The sequence below is a fragment of the Spodoptera frugiperda genome, chromosome 8 (assembly GCF_023101765.2).
Source record: "Spodoptera frugiperda isolate SF20-4 chromosome 8, AGI-APGP_CSIRO_Sfru_2.0, whole genome shotgun sequence".
In the NCBI taxonomy this organism is placed as follows: Eukaryota; Metazoa; Arthropoda; class Insecta; order Lepidoptera; family Noctuidae; genus Spodoptera; species Spodoptera frugiperda.
Genome location: NC_064219.1, coordinates 2,189,722 through 2,209,494, shown reverse-complemented (window position 1 = coordinate 2,209,494; position 19,773 = coordinate 2,189,722). Strand labels below are relative to the sequence as shown.

The 19,773-nt window shown below is 36.7% G+C and overlaps 1 protein-coding gene and 1 long non-coding RNA gene across 9 annotated transcripts in view; one reads left to right on the top strand and one right to left on the bottom strand.

The window, feature by feature from the left end:
* The first annotated feature begins 333 nt into the window (after positions 1–333).
* Positions 334–19,773, top strand: part of LOC118275422 (steroid hormone receptor ERR1) — a 42,520-nt gene continuing 23,080 nt past the window's right edge. For 2 of the 7 annotated variants that reach the window (XM_050695484.1, XM_035593366.2), the window contains exon 1: positions 7,059–7,191. In XM_050695484.1, the coding sequence (XP_050551441.1) occupies positions 7,165–7,191 (27 nt within the window). In that variant the 5' untranslated portion in view covers positions 7,059–7,164. Of the gene's footprint in view, positions 671–820; positions 914–1,122; positions 1,226–7,058; positions 7,192–13,090; positions 13,240–19,773 lie in introns of those variants that run through there. The other 5 variants (XM_035593365.2, XM_035593364.2, XM_035593368.2 and 2 more) reach the window with 4 other exon arrangements.
* On the bottom strand, positions 1,232–12,890 carry LOC118275785 (uncharacterized). Of its 2 annotated transcripts, none has more exons than XR_007705550.1 (3): positions 12,480–12,890; positions 5,858–6,329; positions 1,232–4,939 (listed from the first exon to the last, which is right to left on the bottom strand). It is a non-coding gene; the product is annotated as an uncharacterized LOC118275785 (long non-coding RNA). The 2 variants fall into 2 exon arrangements; XR_007705549.1 differs by lacking the exon at positions 12,480–12,890 and adding an exon at positions 6,653–6,798.

Below are 19,773 nucleotides of genomic sequence, written 5' to 3'. Positions count from 1 at the left end.
CCACTTTCAAACATTACCTAAGTATTCTATTATTTTCTATTAACTTACCTATTTATTGCTCACTCATATAAACATTTTTGGTTTTTATTTTGTAATACGTATCATCTGCTGTAACAATTAAGAATGAAACGTAAAACAGCAGCAGAAAGATAAGAAAAAATATTTTATGAAATGTCATTTTGACATTACACGTTTATTATGGCAACACAAAGTTTTGTTCCAATACTTTTTTTTGGTTTTGTTTATTTCGTAGCATGAGAGTGAAAGAGCTATATAATTTTCCATAGGTGTAAGTAGGGCAATGAATTGCATTGCTTACATATACGTATAAGTTTTATTGGAATGCACTTTTCACTCGAAAGTGCAAGTGGATAAATAACAGCATTATAACCTAATTAATCGATTCTAGCTTAGTGTTTGATTATAACTGTGCATTATTTTGGAAGTGTAATATAGTAGAAAATACTAAAATATTTTTCGTCAGTGTAATAACATAAATAAGTCGCTAAAATCGTAAAATCAGAAACTGCAGCCTTGGATATTTGACAGTTGTCTGGTTATACTTTTCCAGAAATATTCAATGTAATTAGAATCTACAGAGATATTAAATAAAACTCTTCAACTGCGTACTTGCAGGACTTTACATTATCAATTAAATTTTTCATAATATGTAAGTGTTGGTGATAATATTTCGCAAGATATATATGTGTTTACATAATAGTATAGTTTTGTATGAGAAATGGATTTGCTTTGATAAATTGAGTAATTTTATTTATTGTGTTTTGCATTTTGCTGTAAGGAGAGTGTATTGACTTTTCAGAGTCCTGTTGAGAGGTGTTTGTAAACAATATAAAGTTTGAAGTTCTCATAAGAGACTTATAAGAATTCATATTTAAATCTTATTTTATTGATTGTAAGTATTATTTTTAATTTTCGTAAGTAAGCTTACCATACCTTAATACTTAATATATTTTCACATATTTGTTTACCTAAAATGTTTATAACATTATTTTACTTAATTGAACAAATATTGCCCCAGAAATGTCTCTATTCTCTAAATTAATGAGTAAAACTTAAGAGTAATCCTATTTGCGTCTCTTGGCTGACTTATTTTTTTTTCAGGTGTGTTACATTGCTATGTCTCGAAATAAACCACTTTTCAACTTTATTATGAACTCCGGAGAGATATGTGAAATGCAACCAGTACACAGCGGTGATTATTAAGGTAAGTTTTAATCATAAATTATATTACAAATTACATATATTTATTTAAAATCCTCTAAAATTACATTTTTAAATATTACTAATAAAATACAAAATCCAAGCTACCGGTGGTTAGGATTATAGTGACAGAAACCTCCTCACAATATCTGCCGTAATATAATAATATTACAATTAATAGTTTTATTTTCTATTTATTTTTGGGAGCTTTCAGTCCATATGTGTATGTGTATATGTTAACCCCATTGTACCTTATTAACTAAGTTACATCAAATAAGTTATATAAATGAAAAGGAATCATTAACTACAGTAGAACTCCAATTATCCGAACTCCGACTATCCGAATCGCCGATTATCCGAATCACAAATGTTTTTTATACTTTGGGATACATGTATATCTGGGCTTGTTTCCAAATATTACTCTTACTCAACCCAGGCTGAATGTTCACCTGTGAATTACTTCTATTCATCCCTTTTACATACATTTTTTTTTTCATTAATTCTAGTAAGATATTATGTGTACAAATTATTGTAGTAATAATATGTTAATTAAAAAAATAACATGATTAATATAATATAACATACTAGCAAACCCGGCGAACTCCGTTTCGCTACCAATGCTTTTCTCTAGAATCTATTCCTGAATTTTCTGTTCTATAAACCTCACGGAGTCCGAGACCTTTTCAACAAATGCAAAACTGTGGAAATCAGTTTGTGCATTCTGCTGTTATAGCATCAGGAAGGAAAACCTGACTTATTTTTATAATATAGATGATATGTCTGGTAGTAATTTTTTTTTTATTTATTTTTTATTTAAAATACATACATCTTATGTATTATATAGCTAATATCCATGTTCTTTGGCTGCTTGCCATTTGCGAGTCATGTGAGGGGCCACTACCACGGCTCCAGCTCGAAAAGCAGGAGTAGGAACGGGGTGGTTTTAAGTCAGTAAGACTCTGACACTCCCTCTCGCCCAAGAAGTCATTGGATGATTTTCCCCCCTCAACAAACAAAAAAGTACTATAGTAGTTACAATACTCTGTACCCTTGTATTTTGTGTGAGATTAATGTCCGAATACTCAAACGCTACTCAATTTTAAGACGCTCTCAAATGTAACTAGTTCTGTCACTATAAATTCTTTATAAAATGACAGTGATAGCACGATATTTAAGTACAACTTAAAATTGAGTAACGTTTGAGTATTCGGGCGTTTGACTGACAAACAATAAAAGAAAACATCGTGAGAAAACCTTGGCTTATAATTCCTTGGCGGGTTGGTGATTTCAAACTTATAATTAAGTTTGAAATCGCCAACCCGCATTTAGCAAACGTGGCGATTAATGCTCAAACCTTCTCCGTGTGAGAAGAGGCCTTTGGTCAGCGTTGGCCACTTGTAGGCTGTCGATGTCGGTGTGACCTCTTGCGGCCTTGTCTCCCCGGACGTGCGATATAGTTCCATGGCAAAACAACACACGTGCTCACCCAGTGACTCTTAATTTAGCAGCGTAATGTTAGATAGCCTATAATAACCTTTCACATCTCATTAATTGGACTGCCAAATAATTTTTCCATAATCACCGGCAATTACTATGATTAGCATGTTTGTATTTTTCATACATAATTAAAAACTCTTGAGATTTTATATTTTTTTTATGGCTACGCTCATCACTCCTACTGAGGTAAAGATTTTAGAGTATATCTTTGCCATAATCTCCACAATTGGGAGTCAGTAAGGGTGGTGAAAAATGCATCGTGCTCTGCCGTCGACATACGGCTTTAATTCAAAATGCAATACCGTATTTAAAACCTGGAAGTGGAATTCAACCTCTAATGATTTTTATTAATCAGCGCCTTGCATTATCTAATGAAAATAGGTAATATTGATATTGAAAATGAGGCGATCATGAAAAAATTAGTATTACCTCACTGTTTTGTTCAAAATCTTTTTTTTATCACCGAGCACCGTGCGAGAGTTTGCTTAGTCATTTCACTTTTAGTTAATTATATTCTGACAGTATGAGCATTTACGAGACCTACCCAAATGTTCTTTTGGTTGATATTGTTCGTCGGATCATTCAGCAACAGCCGTTAGCTGAGCTGATTGTAAACTGACACATGCATACTGCCATCTGAACAGGTCCGCTCATACTGTTGTGGTTCTTTCCTCTAAAGACCACTACAGAATGAACTTGCACGGTTCTCTCACATTATCGTCTATTTCATTGTCTGGACTTTAAAAGAGACTATTACCTCTGAGTTTGTTTCGGCATTTCTTCTCAGAGTAGTCGGATAGGAAATGCCGGCCTCATCTAGCTATTTGAAATATTGACGTGTAAAAGTGTTATTTTATAACCTATTTACAGAAATAAATATCATTTATCATTTACAACATACACTCAGAAGAACTTATTTTACGTACATGGTTATTTGTATACCGGTCAATCAGCACCAAACGCGCTCTCGTTTCGTTTTCGTTCAACGTAAAGCAAATTCGTACTAATGGTCATTACCCTTGTCCATTTGTCCATGGACCAATGTCCATTTGTATTTTCAATATATTTTTCTAGGTTTGTTCCGTCTTTTTGAGGTTTTAGTGTGATTTTCCACCAGAAATGTGCTATGCCACGTTGCTGTGGATGCGTTTGGCTTCTACCAATCATATTCATTGGTACACATAACGTAGCCCTGGTGGAAACGGGTTCAATTAAAATATAGTAATATATAGTATTTATATAGAGAGATGCGTGCTATGGGTGGTTTCCCTACTATTGATAGGTGTATCGTATTCTCGAGCTACGCATCTTCCTCGTCCAACAGCTTCACAGAGGCACATCTTGCACCGCTGCTACATAGCTTAGTATCGTTGGAAACGGTTACATAGTTACACAGCTTAGCTATTACATTTTCGCAGCATTGCTACATAGCACATCTTTGGTGGAAAAGCACTGTTAAGTAGCTAGCTGTTTGGTTCATCCAAAGTATACCTTTTGTTGCTACGTCCTAAGCAAATATTTGCTTTACCTTAAGTTCTAGTATGTATTAATAGGATGAACTCACTTGCCTGTATAATTGTATCAGATTTACATTTGTGAAGGTATATTAGTGTAGTTTCGGCTTGGGGTCTAATCCGTTTCGGCCATTTTTTCGTAGGTCAAGTGGATCTACTGTTACAATAGGACCTTGGTCTAGAGGTTGAGTCTCTGGGCAAGCTTTCGAAAGTGACTAAAGATTTTAAAAGAACATTACGGTTTGATGCTAGCAGAAATTCTTACCGCGCCATTAACATTAAAATTAAAACAAATGGCAAGGCCAGAGATGGAGTATATATAGGAGAGATGGATATATTTTAACTATCCATTGCCGTATCATCGTCTAAGTCGATCAGAGACTGTGGGCCCCTCTACCTACATAAAAGTATTTGCCATCATTACCTCGTTTGAGGGATCACTGTGTTAAGGTTTTAGGTTCATCAAAGTGAACTGATGCCAGGTCTCTTTGACTAGTACCTTAAGTCTTCTTAGGGCATCCGCGGGAAGAGTAAGTGATTAGTGTATTCTACTCTGTCTTCAGTATTGTTATTTCCATTAAGAAGGAGGGTTCCATTTTACTATTTGACTTCATTTCCTTTCGGGGGCTTGTAACTGGTCCTAGCGTCCAATGTTTCAAGATTTTTTCATGAAGACGTCTTCCTCGTTTTGTTGATAGGTTTTGCCCCTGAAACATGCAATTTAAAACTGTATGAATCATAAATAAGTAGTAGTCAACATTTTCATTGTTGTTTCTATTAAATAAACTTATTATAAAACCACAATTTTCCCACAATTATTCAAAGATAGTACTTATATAAAAAGTTGATAGTTAACTTTTCGGTCTGACAGATAGGAAAACAGGTTTATTTTTGTACTTGCGAATCGAAACTTTAAAACTAGGTCAGGCTACTTGAATTCAATTACTCATAGGGGTTACGAAATAATGAAAGCAACTGGATAAAGCATAAAAAACGGCGACTATGCTTTGGTGTTTAAAATAACCTTAGGATATACTAATTGCTTTTCTGTAAAACAAGTAGCATCATTTATTTATTTATTACCAACTAACTTTTTCTTGCGGCTTTACTCACGCAAATTATATATATATAGGTTGCTTATGGGCAGACGTGCTCCACCGTAGGCCGCATCATCACTTACCATCAGGTGAGATAGCGGCCAAACGTCGACCCATTAAATGTAAAAAAAAAAAAATCTCCTGTTCTTCGGCGTCCTCCCAACCACATATAAAGTATTCAAACAAGAAGATTGGTTGAGTAGATATACTAGATATACCATGTTTACGTACGTACGTAACGTGGTAACAAACAATTTTACTGTCGTACTTATCATTTTAGTGGGAATAATAAAAAAAAAAGAAAAACATCGAATTGACAAATCTAAAATTAGTAACAAGTTAAATATTATGAAGTTGTTACTCAACTTAGCAACAATTGAATCATCGGGCGATTAAAATGCGGTGGCGGTGCAATCTTGTTGCAGCGTAGCGTGCAGCCCCGTTTATTGATTGACCTTAATCTGAGTCAACGTTCGTTGTCATGCCCATCGTATTGGAACATATTATTACGTAAAGAAATTGGTTTACCTTTCTCTTCATTTCTTCCCAGCTCGACCCATATTTGCCCCAACTATTGGTCTTTTCCTGGAAACTGCCCCAAATCTTGGTCCTTCTCTGGAATCATTGAATATTATTGTTTAGATCTCAATACCTGATGTTCTATTTTCTCTGGTTGTTGAATAAACAGGTTTCATTGTTTGTCCTCAAACATGAGTTGCCTAATTGTTTAGTAATTAAGGATTCTAAGTAGTTTTACCTTCGATTGTCTGGTAGTGAGATTTGGGTCTTGTAAGGCTTCCCATTTTATGTATTTTCTAATAAGTAAGCAAAATTGTTTTTTGTTCTTAAAGTAGTTAAAAATGTATTAGTACTTGCCTTGTGAACATGCTTGTGTGAAGCTACACGTGCTGGTCTGATCGGTTTCCGTGTTTGACCCCGTGCGTTGCCACGCGCCTACGACCTGATAACGATGCTCCAACACTGCTCCGAAGTTCAGCATCTGAAACATTCAGCCCATTACGTCAGTAAACTTGTCACCATAAATCATAATGGTAATCAGTGACCAACTACAGCCCACGTTCTAAAAGTATCGTTCACAGAGCATCCATAATTCATATACAAAAGAATCCGCCAAAAATATCTCTGACCAGAAAGAAAATGGCGGTGATAAACTACTGGATGGCCTCAACTTGTTATGACTCGTTATTCAATTAACTGATAATAGTATCACTACCCAAGACATTGGTTTAGAAAAAAAAACATCAAAACAATGTCAATAGACCGCGTAACAAGGAAACAACAAATCAGCAAACCAGTACTCACATCGTTATAACATTCGTGAGAAGTTTCTGCCCTGCTATCGGCCGCGCTGAACGTGTGCAAGATAATCCAGCGATGTAACGTGCAGCGTGACGTAATACAGTACGGTGAAAACGAGAGTGTTTCAAACGAACACGCGAATATACGCCTTATGTCGACTAAGATCCATTCAGGTGGCTCGGCCGTGACAATGCGCGCGACTGCCGGCGGGGCGCGGGGACGCGCCGCAAAAGTGGGTCGCTCGCGACGTGTACAGTCAAGTTCAAGGCCACACACGGAGGCAATGGGGCGCCGATCGCCCCTAGATGGCGTTGCGCGATTCGTTCGAAGTTCGAAAATTTTGCGAGCCCGGGGGTGCGGTGCGGGGCGCGGGTCTGAGCTGCGGGAACGAATTTTCGGTGCAACACACACTACACGACGCTGCACTCGTGTACCGAACGTCGCCACGCGCAGTACTTTCGCGCAGCACTAGATCCAGACTTGTAAGCTAACCTAGACTACAATAACAAGCCGACATGGACTGGATGGAGATGGAGGATGTGGTGCGTACATTTAATGTTTTGTTTTCATTCCTTTACAATAATAACCGGCGTTTTATTGTGAATATTATGCCGGGTTTTTTATGATCAGAATTTCGCCTTGACCTAGGCTAACATTTTATCAACAGCTACACGCCGGACCGCCAAATATTTATCGCGGCGGTATTATTTCCTCTTGTTGTTAAATATTTTGCGACTGTGAATTTCAAATTTACTTTAGAAGAAAATCGCGAACTTCCCTGGTTTTCAAAGAAAGTTCCTTTTTCTAATACGAAACGATAACTTGTTATTTTGTAACTTAATGTCCAAAATATTTAAAAAACGTAATCGCCGATGAATTTATTAAAATTTATGTGTGTTACGAAACTATAAATAATGCATGTTTTTTAATTGAATTATTTGCTACCAAGGACTTAAATTTGAAAATTTTAAAGTCATAAGTAGATATTTTTTGCTGCCTCAAACTTTGTAAAAAATTATTTAGTACCACTAAAAATTTTGTAAAACTTGCCTAATATTTTTTATTGCACCCCTAACCACATAAACCTTACTTACTTAGCACCTTATAGGACCGCTAGTCTACGCGCTTCAAACATTCTTAGAGTTGCCAAATTCCTAGTGTGGTAGGCCCGGACCAAAACAGCTCAACACGTGAAGCGCGTTGTGTCCGACCTGCCCCAATCCGTGATCGATCGCGCCGCCAACCATTGCCAGCCTCTACCAATTTTACCTTGTGCGTAACATCTATTTTCTAAACGCTACAAGAAAAACTCTCAACACACGCTTTGTATCAATTCCAAGCTTTTCCGGTGTCGTACATTCTATATTTATCTAGAGGTGCAGAAATGAATTCGATGTTTTCATCTCGCGCTCTCTTATCTCATATGGACGCTAATTACCGAAGTAAAATCACGGATTTTTGTATATCTTTTGTAAGTTTGAGGGGTTAAAATTTTTTTTTTGGTATAGCTTATGGAAAGGTAATTTGCAGTTACGCGTAATAGTAATGCCGTCTAAAGTAGAGGGGGTAGTCACTCATAATATACAGTGAAACTTGGTTAAGTGGGACCTGGATAAGTGAGAAACCTCCACAAATGGAACTCATACTGAGGTCCCTACCCATTGGCACTGAATTACCTCTATTAGTGGGACAAACAACCCTCTATATCTGGGATTCGTTCTTTCGATTTATCATCTTAGTTACCTCTATAACTGAGACAGCAAGTGAATTTTAATGCATAAACCTCAGTAACTGAGACAACATCATTTTGTTTGTTGATTTACTTATTCTTATTCATTTAATATGTGCACATAACACCTTGTTTTATTTAAGAATCACACCTCTTTATGTGAAATAACCTGTATGTTCACCTCCATTAATTGAACCCTCTGTAAATGAGACAAATATTCATTTATACCTGGTTATCTGAGACACTGGGTTAGTGGAATACCTCTATTAGTGATACCAATTTGAAGGTCCCTTGGCTGTCTCACTTAACGAGGTTTCACTGTATTTGGTCCTAGGGATTGATTTTTCAAACTCATACAAATGTTTGTGCTGTAGTCAATTTTTTTCGCTTGTTGAATAATCCTGGCCAATTTGATACCGCGGATCGTTTTTATCGCGGGACCGTGTAAGCCATTATCCATACGCATCAAAGAGGCCATTCTTTGGTGCGTTCTGTATTATTAATAGTCTCAGAGTTACATCAATAAGATTCTTTGTTTATCTGTTCCTTTTGCCGGTTCAAGTTTTGGTGTATCTCATTAATATTTCGTAGCAGGACTCATATTTTCAATACTTGTTTGTTAGGCTTTCATTTCTCTCGCATTTTGTTGTTTTTGGTCCTTATTTGTATCGAAGGACCACAAAAGGACCAAAATGAAAATAGTTCGTCCCTATTTTTACTCTATCTACGCCAACATTTTATGAATATTTTTTAGGCAAATGAAAGTGGTTTGTATATTTTTTAAGCGATTACTCTATCTAATCATTTTTTGTTGCAACGTGATGCAAACGCTGGTGATATAACGCGGCCTTGACTGAACTTATCGACTCAATCTTTCCATGCACTGACACATATTTTTAGCAGCATTACCTTCCTCTTGTATGTTTTAATTATGTTTATAAAAAATGAATTATGTACTATCAAGGTCTTTAATGTTTCAGTATCACTTTCTTTAAATCTGTACACGTTACACACGTATGCAAATCATGTTGAAACATTTGTTTCAGAAATTATAATCTTTGAACTTGTATAGGTATAAAAATTATTGGCTCAAAAGGACCAATTTTGGATTTCATATCTCTCACTTTTACATTTTCTTTTGCCCACTTTTTTATATGATAGTAACTACGTAATAAGCAAGATGCAATAATTACGATAAGAGCCGGTAATATTTTTTTTATCACGTGGGCTTGGCCTCTATAACATACAAGTTCAAATGTTATGAATATTTATAGGCATGCAACACATTTTAGGTCTATAATGTTTTGTTTAACAAAATCTAATTAAGTTATTTATACATTATTCACATAGATAAAAGATTTCATCAAATGTATCAGTATCTACTTATTGAAGTAAACTAGAGTTAATGCCTCAGTTTTGTAGTAATAATACAAAACAGTTTGCATTCGCATCTTTAATTAATTGCAGATGATACATTGATATCAACCGACCTTAGGTTACAAGACTACTCTGGTCACGGGCAGGGCAGGTTTCAAAGATAATAAAATAATTAGTTTATGTTAATGCTTCCGCGATCAATTTCGATACTAAATCATTACGATGACAAGCATTCTAAACCAAAACTACCCATAGAACCACTGATTACTTTATTTAATTCAATATTACCTTTATCTTCCTTAACAACAATTACATAATATCATATCAGACAGTTTGTTAGTCACATAATTTACATAGATCTGTGATCAAATTGCACTGAGGACTAATGCGGCAGGCCTTGATGAAAAAACGTGATGTCTATCGTCACCTATTAGTGAAGTCTTAACGTCTGGTCTAGACCGATAGATGCAAACCAATGTTGTTTTTACTGCATTAAGATTTCACACAAACGCAGCGGCAACACCGTAGATAAAAAACTGGCGGAATGCGATATGCAACGTTAAAAATACTCGATTATCGCGTCGGCGGCAACCACAGAGCCTGTACCAAAATCAAGAAGTCGTGACTTCAACCAAAATTTTCATAGTTTATGCAGTTCGATAACTATTGCTGCTCCACTTAGAAATAACGAAGTAGAAGGCTTCTCAGCCCGAGCAATATGCTTGTAGCACGTCAATGTTTTCGGCGAATTCAAATAATTGACTACGGGTGGAGTGAGGCGGGAGTGAGGGGGGGCTCGAGCGGGAGATTTGGCTGTTGGCCTTGACAATGAACCGGCGGCGCGCACACAAGTGCGACTTTATTTGTATTTGAAATACACGCACACACACAATTAGACGCTGTTCCACGAATTGCCTCCTCCCACACAATTAAACATTAGGGCTGTCTTAGGCAAATGATTAATGTAAGATCAGAGCACAGGAAGTCTGTCTGATCAGGAATCGGACAAAAACCTAAAAGGGTTCATGTTTTTGTTCGATTAAAAGTTTTAGTAAAAACTGTGGTGCTGTTGAATTTGAATTTAATCAGACTTAAAAATAGCTGACCCACTATTTTATCACAATGAAAATGTAATTTTATGTAATTTAATGTACGAGTAGGTATAATGGCCAGTCTCAGTATATCATTCTTTATCTAAACCACTTTATCATTGAAAATGACCACCGAAATATGATAAAAAGCTATATTTCGAAGACCTAAAAGTGAAAATAATAATATTTCAATGTTAAATAATGTGCCATAATGTTAGGAACGTTGTGTCAACCCTAGCCCCAAAAAAGCTAACAAATTCAGTCAGGCCCGGCGCGCCGTCGCCGCGTGCCTGCCCTAAGACAACCTATACATAGACAGCCTAGGGCCCGACGGGATGTTTATCGATAATGCCGAAAGATTCCCCACTAACGAGTCCTGAGTCTGGCTTGTGTTTCACAAAGCCTGCGTATAACTATATCCTTTTGTTTGCTTGTACAATTTGGGCTTTTGGAAATCATAACATTCTCTTTGACTTAATGCAAGTTGGCAGTTGGTGTTTATGAAAATATTCCGTCCCAATTTTCAAATAAGGCAATTTCGCCGTAGGTAAATATTGAGTTGTGAAATCGGTACGTAAGTAATATTGTCAGCGATAAATAATCAGATAAAGCAATAGCTTCAGTGAAAGAATTAGGTAATTGGATTTATATAATTGTAGAGAGCCAAGCGGACCTCAAGGCCACTGTCTCATAGTGAGCTAGACGGTAATATTAATAAATCCTGCAGGTACAAATTAACTACGTACGTATGCGCACGTTTTTGTCTGTCTGCCTTGCCTTTTGTCTATGACATCATTATAAGTATTATAACTACAGCTCCATTTAACTGTTTCTTTTGTTGTAACGTTTAGCTGATCTAGGTTTAGTTTTTTGTTGATTTAGATTCCTGTGGCGTGTGCCTTTTAGTTCTTGTGCTTCGTTTTAAAGCTGTTGGCGTTTCTTTGTTGTTTAGTTCCTTCAGGCTGCACATATTTAGGTATATTGTGTTCAGTTTAGGAATTAGGTTTTGTATGTAAATTATGATGCAATGTCCTTGACTTAGTGTCTATATGTCAGGATTTCGTCTAGTGATTTTACTTTTGTTTTCTGCATTTTGGAAACTTATGACGTTAGGATTTATTCGTTTTAAAACGTTGAGGTTTCGTTTTATTTTAATGGTCAAATCACATGATGAATGATTCTACTGCCACCCTTTTAAATTGCAGAACGATTTATTAAACAAGTAGGTAGATAATTACTATAGCTTTGAAAAATATGCCTTTAAAGCCTTATTATCGAATCACCATCGTAGGTCATTCTCTGTCTAGCTTTAATGGCTATTAATGTATTTCTTTTGGTACATAATTCGAGGCTCTCACGTAATAATTTGGTTCGAAGATAATTTTTCTGATAATGTCAGTTTGAATAATTAACAGAAAATTGGTTTACTGTGTGACCCTTGGATTCGTGAGCCTTACTTATTTATCGACTGTCTCGTGGAATTTTCTCCAGACAAACGAGAGTAAATTAGGTCTGGATAAATAATAGCTACTGGCTTCCAATACAAATATTGGATTGACTAATCCTTGTCCATGATACAATTAGGTATATGTTTCTTTTTCTTAAATATCTATTAATAAACGAATGACTGTACCTGTTTTTTTATCGATCCGTGTAATATCCTCTTCTTGGAAACGTCTAGTATTTAGATCACTCCAATGTAATACTATTTATTATACTAGTACAAAACATGAGCGATAAATGTTATTTATAATTATCAAAGCAATAAAATTAACACTTGTCTCATCATTATCGTATTGAAATGTTTGGTTGCGTAACATAACGTTTTGTTTTTTTTCATACGAAACCCTCTGTTGTTGTAAATGTACAATAACATATTATTATGTTTACAAAATTCCAAATTAGCATTGTTTGTTTCATTTAAAAAGGTTTAAAGTATTCGATAATATTGAAAATATGATGTTTGCGCGCTCAACCAATGGCGCACGCCGTCCCTTGGCACCGCTTCAGGAAAATTAACGTTTTGCCTTTATTCGTCGGTTTGTATATGAAGGGACCAATCTGAAAAGCGGTAAGCACGTGGCGAGTAGTTGGGCGGCGCATGCGTATTCCGTGATAACTGGTGGGGCGTCGAGGCGGGGCTTGCGTACACGCATTGCGTGCGCACAGTGCGTGCGAGTCGCTCAACGCGCATCAAGCTTATCCTCCACTGCGCTACCCGCAAAATCCATAACCTCTAAATAAAAAACGTACAGAGTGCGTTGAACTCTGATGTTGGTGTTAAAGTGCTGTGATTTGATACAATAAACACAGAAAAAATGTGTGCGATAGAGGAGCCATGGTTGTTTTCCAATATAGTCACTACATTGGAAATGATCGAATCTTCTCACAATGTGAGTACTGAAGCCCGTACAAGTTTGGAAGGTTGTTGTTTGATGAGTCATTAAATCTTAAAAATACACGTTTGATCGTTGAAATGTAGGTATTTGTTTATTTGTGTTATGTCTGCATCAGTATGTAAAGTTTGGGTGCATAAAAATACTTTTTTATATGTAGTAAAATATATAGTCTTTACATTTCAGGTGCTACGTTTAAAACCTTCCTTTTTAAATAGACTAAAAATTGCGTAGCATCAATTACCTAATAAGACACTGGAATGAAATGATAACGTCGGCGAGCTTGTATTTATAGATAAAGAAAAAGAGAGCAAAATTCTACGTTCCCAATGTTTGATCTTTGACCTATAAATTGGAATAAAACACGATGACAAATAAACATAATAACGAATGGCTTTAAACGTGACGTTTGGTGATAAGCAAATTGTTTATATTTGTTCGATACCTACTGTATACAATGTTTGCTAGTACGTAAATACTAATATAGATACAGGCTTTTTGATGTGCACTATTACTAGATACGATTGTCACTCCAAAACTTCACGATCCTGTCAAAAGCCTCAGGTAAATCCCAGAAAAATGGTTTAAAATATATCAAAACCTACAGTTTTGATATCACCCGTATATTCCTTCAAATTGGTCCCATTTTCATCCCTAAAAGCTAAGAATAAACTCACGCCCACACCTTTATTAGCCATATCTAAAATGTGACATTTTGACGTCTCCAATTTTTGGATCTTAGGACCAAAAAATATCAAAATGTAAAAATGAAACTACAATTTCAGTGAGATTTAGTTTCGGAAGCGTTTCTACTAATAATATTGTTTACACGTGCCGCCGAGTGCATCGCAAAATAGACGATAATAAACGAAACTGCATTTTGTTGGACATTTCAAAGTCAAATGGCCGTTGAACCGTGTTCTGCACCTACTTGTTGCACATTTTTTATCTACTTATTCCGCTTGGTAGATGGCTGGCTCTGATAGTTCTGTCTTATCTATTAGGTCAAAAAGTACTTTAAATGCTAGAATTTAATTAGTATTTGTTTCCTGACCTTCCAAAATATCCTTCCGAATCTCTTTGCCGTCCACTTTGTCCGTTACAAACCAATTGTTTCCGAAAAGTTCAACATTTTAATTTCAGTGCTGCAATGCACTGAATTTAAAATTTCGAACTTTATGCAGGTTAATTGTTATTATATTGTTAATTGTTAATTAATCATGCATGTTTTAGCCAATTAACAATTTGTAAACAATCGTGAATATTGAAATTGGTTGCACTCTACCTGGAGTTCGATGTTTGTAGTGTATTTAAATTTTAAATTGGGAAGTTTTTGTACAATCTTACCATATCGTAGTTTTAAAATCCACTTCTTCATTGTTTACAATTGTATGCCCTTCTTCATACTTCAGAGTATTTAAAGAATTTAAGAATGGATCACAGATGTATGTAATGTACGTAACAATATTACCTGCCTTATCGTCGCGCGTGACAGTTGTCCCAGACAATGACAGCTCTTGTATTATGACGCCATATTAATTGTCTGCGTCATTGCAAGTTTTCTCTTACATCGGTACATAAGAGTTAAGATAAATTACAGTCTCAAGTGTATTCATATAAATGTTGGTACCTAGGGATTATGTTAATATTTCAAACAAGAGAATGAAAAATTGTTTTAATGGTACGAATAATATACCTTACATGTCGCAGTGACCTTTACTCTTGGTATTTAAACAATACTCTATAAAATAAAAAGTATTGAAGTTTCTAAACACGAGTAGGTAGTTCTTGGTCCAAACGAGGGCTACGCACATATTTCATAACATGAACCAATCATATAAATAAAACATGACGATAATTGCTATTAGGCATGTATTCCAACACATCTAAATACGTAATTGTACCTCTGATAGATTAATTTACGTTAAGAGTCCAGGACCAAATTAGATTAGGTTTCTCTAAAAATATAAAATGGTCCTATCGGACAAAGCAATATGAAGACCGAATCCAAAGAATATTTTGGTCCGACATAATGAAAAGATGGAAGGTCTCTAGAAGACTCTGAAGATAGTCTATTTATATCCAATTAGTATTAGGATCACGATCCCTAAAATTATCATTCTTAAGTATTTTGGAATTTTGAAAAGGTTGGTCTTAGACACGCTTAAATTAGAGGATTATTAGATCAGTCAATAATTTTGGGTGACATATGGCACTGGCCCAGATTTTTCATAATGTTAAAACGAAAATATACACAAAATACGCCAATAAATAACGTCCAAAACTTTCTTTCATAATTAAGTGTATCCAGAACACATTGGTTCGTTATTTGCGTCACCGCGCGTTGCATTGTTTATCGCCAGCCATTTTTGAAAACAAAATATCTTGAAAACGCATTGCGTCATTTTATGTAACAGTGCGACGAGCTTTGAATTATTTAATACCAACGGTGTTTGACCGTCTCCTGGCAAACCGCGCAAGATTCCCAAATCAGGGTTAAAACATGCGTCTGCATGACTAAAAAATTTGTTTGTTGAAGCTGATACGCATTGCGCATACGCTGAATATTCTGGTCTAGTGAATTTGTGTAGTCGAAGTAGTGGTGCGGATGAGGCATCGTTTTTCCGCGGGCTGAGCGGCGCGGGCGGGCGCCGGTGCCGTGCCGTAGGTCGGGCATAGTGTCGACGTCCGCGCAATGTCACCCCGCGCCGAGATATTCGGCTCCCACCCCGCCCGCTCCCACACCCTGCCTCGCCTGGCTCGCATCATTTCCGATCCACAATTTGTGGCCTCTTTGATTTTGGTCTGCTTTTTGCTAGTTCCCTGAGCTGGATGGAATCTGCTTCGATTTCGACCAGTTAAAAGGTTTTACCTACTTAAGACGATTATAAAATACCTCTTTAACGTGGCTCTGAAGAAGCGTTGTCAATTAAGTACCGACGTGCTTGGCTAATGCTCAATTTTGAGCGCGTTAAACGTGGTATCTGCAGACCCATATTGGGGTAGGTCGTGGTGCGTGGTTATGTAACATCCACGCGGCGTCGGCAGGTGCTTGCAAATCTTGCGATCGTCCGCGTGATATTGGGCGATGCCGGTCGTCGACCCCTCGCTATCTGCGTTATTTAGCCCGGCTCAATGTCGGCGCAATGTCGAAACTCGCTCGAGTTCACGGACCGAGGCGCGAGACGCGTTCCTCACTCAACTGTGTTGTTCGACCGAATTTTTATAGACATACATTGTAGACGGTGTAGATAGTATCGATTCTAGGTATTTTGGTTTTTACTGATAATAATGGGTTGGTGTATGTATTCAGTTTGACTACATCAGTCAATAGTTGACTTATCTACATTAGGTACAATCAATCTAATCGTTTACTTTTAGTTGAAAACCATAAGAAAATGTGCCTATAGGATTTGGCTTTCGTTCCATCCCTTTGTAGTGGTATACCGTGAAGCATGGCATAGGTATACCGTTGCTCGCACTCGGTCTCTGGGCTGTGGGTCGCGGCGACCTCGGTCGCGCGGAAACCGCGCGGCGGTCAAGGCCGATGTCTAGACGCACCCCCCGCCCGCGCATCCCCGCTACTCCAACCTCCCACCCCACAGAACCAGACTACACCTTCACATTCACACTACCTATTTTTACCTCCACTCCCGAATTTGCCTGGGCAAAGCTTCGCAGCTCATTAAATCCTGACCTGCCCAAACATGTACTATCTGCGAGGCTTGACTCAACGTGGTCTGACATGATGATTAGATTACAGTTACACAGCATAATGACTAAATACCAATTTGATTGCTCAAAAAACATGGCGTGTTTACATTTTAAAGCTAGTTCTTTTTTTGGCGTGTTTCCAAACTATTATTGAGCACTTTTACTTTTTATTTCTTTTTTAGAATGGTCGTTTTGTGCGTTTGTTATTTAATAACTTTAAGTAATATAATAGAAGAAACCTCTAGAATTATTGTTCAAAACATTTTTGATTATAATTAAGAAATTAAGAAAGAAAATTTCAGACCTATAAATTTTTACGAGGTTTTAGAACAATAGAGAAACTTAAAATGTGGTTAAAAAAATAATATCTGCATTGGGGTAGGCACAGACAATGGAAAATTCTCCAAAAACCTTGTCTAGCATCTCTTTCGATTTTCCCACATTTGGAACTCCCCCTAAATTATCCTTTATGGTCATCGTAAAAACCAGCCATAAAATTATAATAAAATGCAAGCGCACATTATGTTTCCAAATGGATTCAGAAACTGCAATGAAGAAAACATTGAAAGTATTTTAGATCTAAATAAAGTTCCGTTTGGCCTTGCTCTTGAATTTTTTATTAATGCGTCGCAAATACGTGTAGTGATGTAATCGCTCGCGGACCAAGCCCGCCACTGTTTATTCTAAACATAGTGTACCTACCACCGAAATACTATATTGTGTATAGGGAGACAACTAGCTATGCATGCATATTAATTTATTTATGTCTTTTGTATTATACAGTAGTGATCTAACGACTTACATTTGAACCCGGCCTGAACTCTCCGGTTGAAGGGTAAGGAAAGACATGGCCCACTTTTTCTGTAGGGCAAATGTGAGACCATTTTTCGTGCGGGCGTGATCCTTAGATCAATAATGTTCCTAGAAAAGTAAATGTCGGTGTTTGGAGGCTCGGATCTGTAAGAGAATAATGGAAACGTGAAAATAAACTTTACGCGTCAGAAATTTTACTTAAAACCCGTATTATTGGAGGTATATATAGACTGGTGTCACTTTTTCAATAAACAATTAATAAAACTGACCAATCCAATCAAGTGAAGGTGTCCAATCTAATAAGAACTCGTTTAGACTTTTTATGAACAGGTTGACTTGAGATTTCGTAGATCTATCGCAGCTCGTTGTGGACCTACCACAAACGCTACATTGTGAGCAACACACACATCTGTGCAAACTTCGTGATCATTTACTTGTAAAAATACACAATGTACCCACATACGATTTCGTGTGTCTTCTTGTATGCATTTTTATCAAATTGTCACTAAAATACGTTAGCACAGTTATCAAATATCAAAAAGTGATAAGATAATGCATGGAAAAGTACTGAACGTGTTTGAACGTTCGGTTTCATGTTGAGGTAGGTCCGGGTCGGCGAAAAATTGCCGACAAGCTGTCGAAAGCGTTTTTGTATACGAACAACTATTGAGCGTTCATGACGCAGCGTCACAAGATTAGATACAGTCTTTGAAACGGATTATCGCTAATGTTTTTATGATTTAACGCTATTTAAATACCTTATCTTTCTAGCTAATTGGACATTCCAAAAATTAGGTCGTTGTCTGACTTGTTTCTTTCATACATGATCGCGTTTAGGCGACGAGGTGGCCAAATGTACACCGCTAGATTGGGTTTCAAGGTTAAAGTCTGTATCCTTATTAAGAGTTATTCTAAAAAGAATTAAAATAACCATGATAGATGATTTTTCTTTATGGTCTTACTTGAACCAACTGTAACCGTCTGACTTTAAATGTCCCAGTCTAGGTATAGATACGGTTATACTGAGATGCTTCTTTTAGTTATTTGAAACTGATGTTGGATAATTCGTTCTATTTATAGTACTTTTGTGAGCTACATAATGGTGTGGAACAATTAGAGCGAGTTTGTGGTCACTAGTTTCGCCGAGGTCTGTAATGTTTTTGTCGGCGTGGGAGTGTGAGGTTGCCAGTGCCCCAATTTGTAACACAAGACGGTACCGAGCCTGCCTCAACGTCGGCGTAGTTACGAACACGCCTTGGCGGTCGCCCGCCCGCCTGCTCTATTCGTAATGACGTTTATCTATGAAGGTGAGACTACGGACGCACGGTCGCTGAACTCGACCGTATTATGAATACCTACCTATTTTGTGCCAAACACATAAATAGTATTGTGGCGCAGTAAGGAATCAGGTGCTATTCGAATGAATATTTTTTTTCTTTTCGTTCCATTGTTATTCAATTTAAATAATTGTGCCTGTAACACCTACTGATCATGTAATGCTGTTATGAAATGTTCTTACACGTTGATATTCCTCGCGTTTTTTTTCTTTTCTGCTTGATTGGGTTAGGGCTTGTCCCGGATGTTGATATTTGTAATAACTGGAATTCATTCTTAATCGTGTATGACCATTGTGAAGTATTTCAGTACATATTCACCTAAATTTTCCCGTCTGCTAGCTCTGGGTCTGGGGCTCTTTTCGTGCAGGTTAGGCATAAAGGATTATTCTAATCGCTTTTAGCTATGGGTACATTACAGCCTACGCTTTTAGCACTAGAAGTACGTACCTACTCACTGTTTAGGACTAAAATCTGGGGGCGTCAATTGTGATTGGTTAGTTTAAAATTTTTGGAGACATTCAAACTCAATCAATCGTGATATTTAAGTTTGTTTGATTACTACTAAGATGGAGACTCGTCTAGGTACTTATTTATAAAATCTCATCCGATTTTATGCAGAAAGTGTTTATAACCTACGCAAATTTTTTTCTAAGAATAAAACCGATGC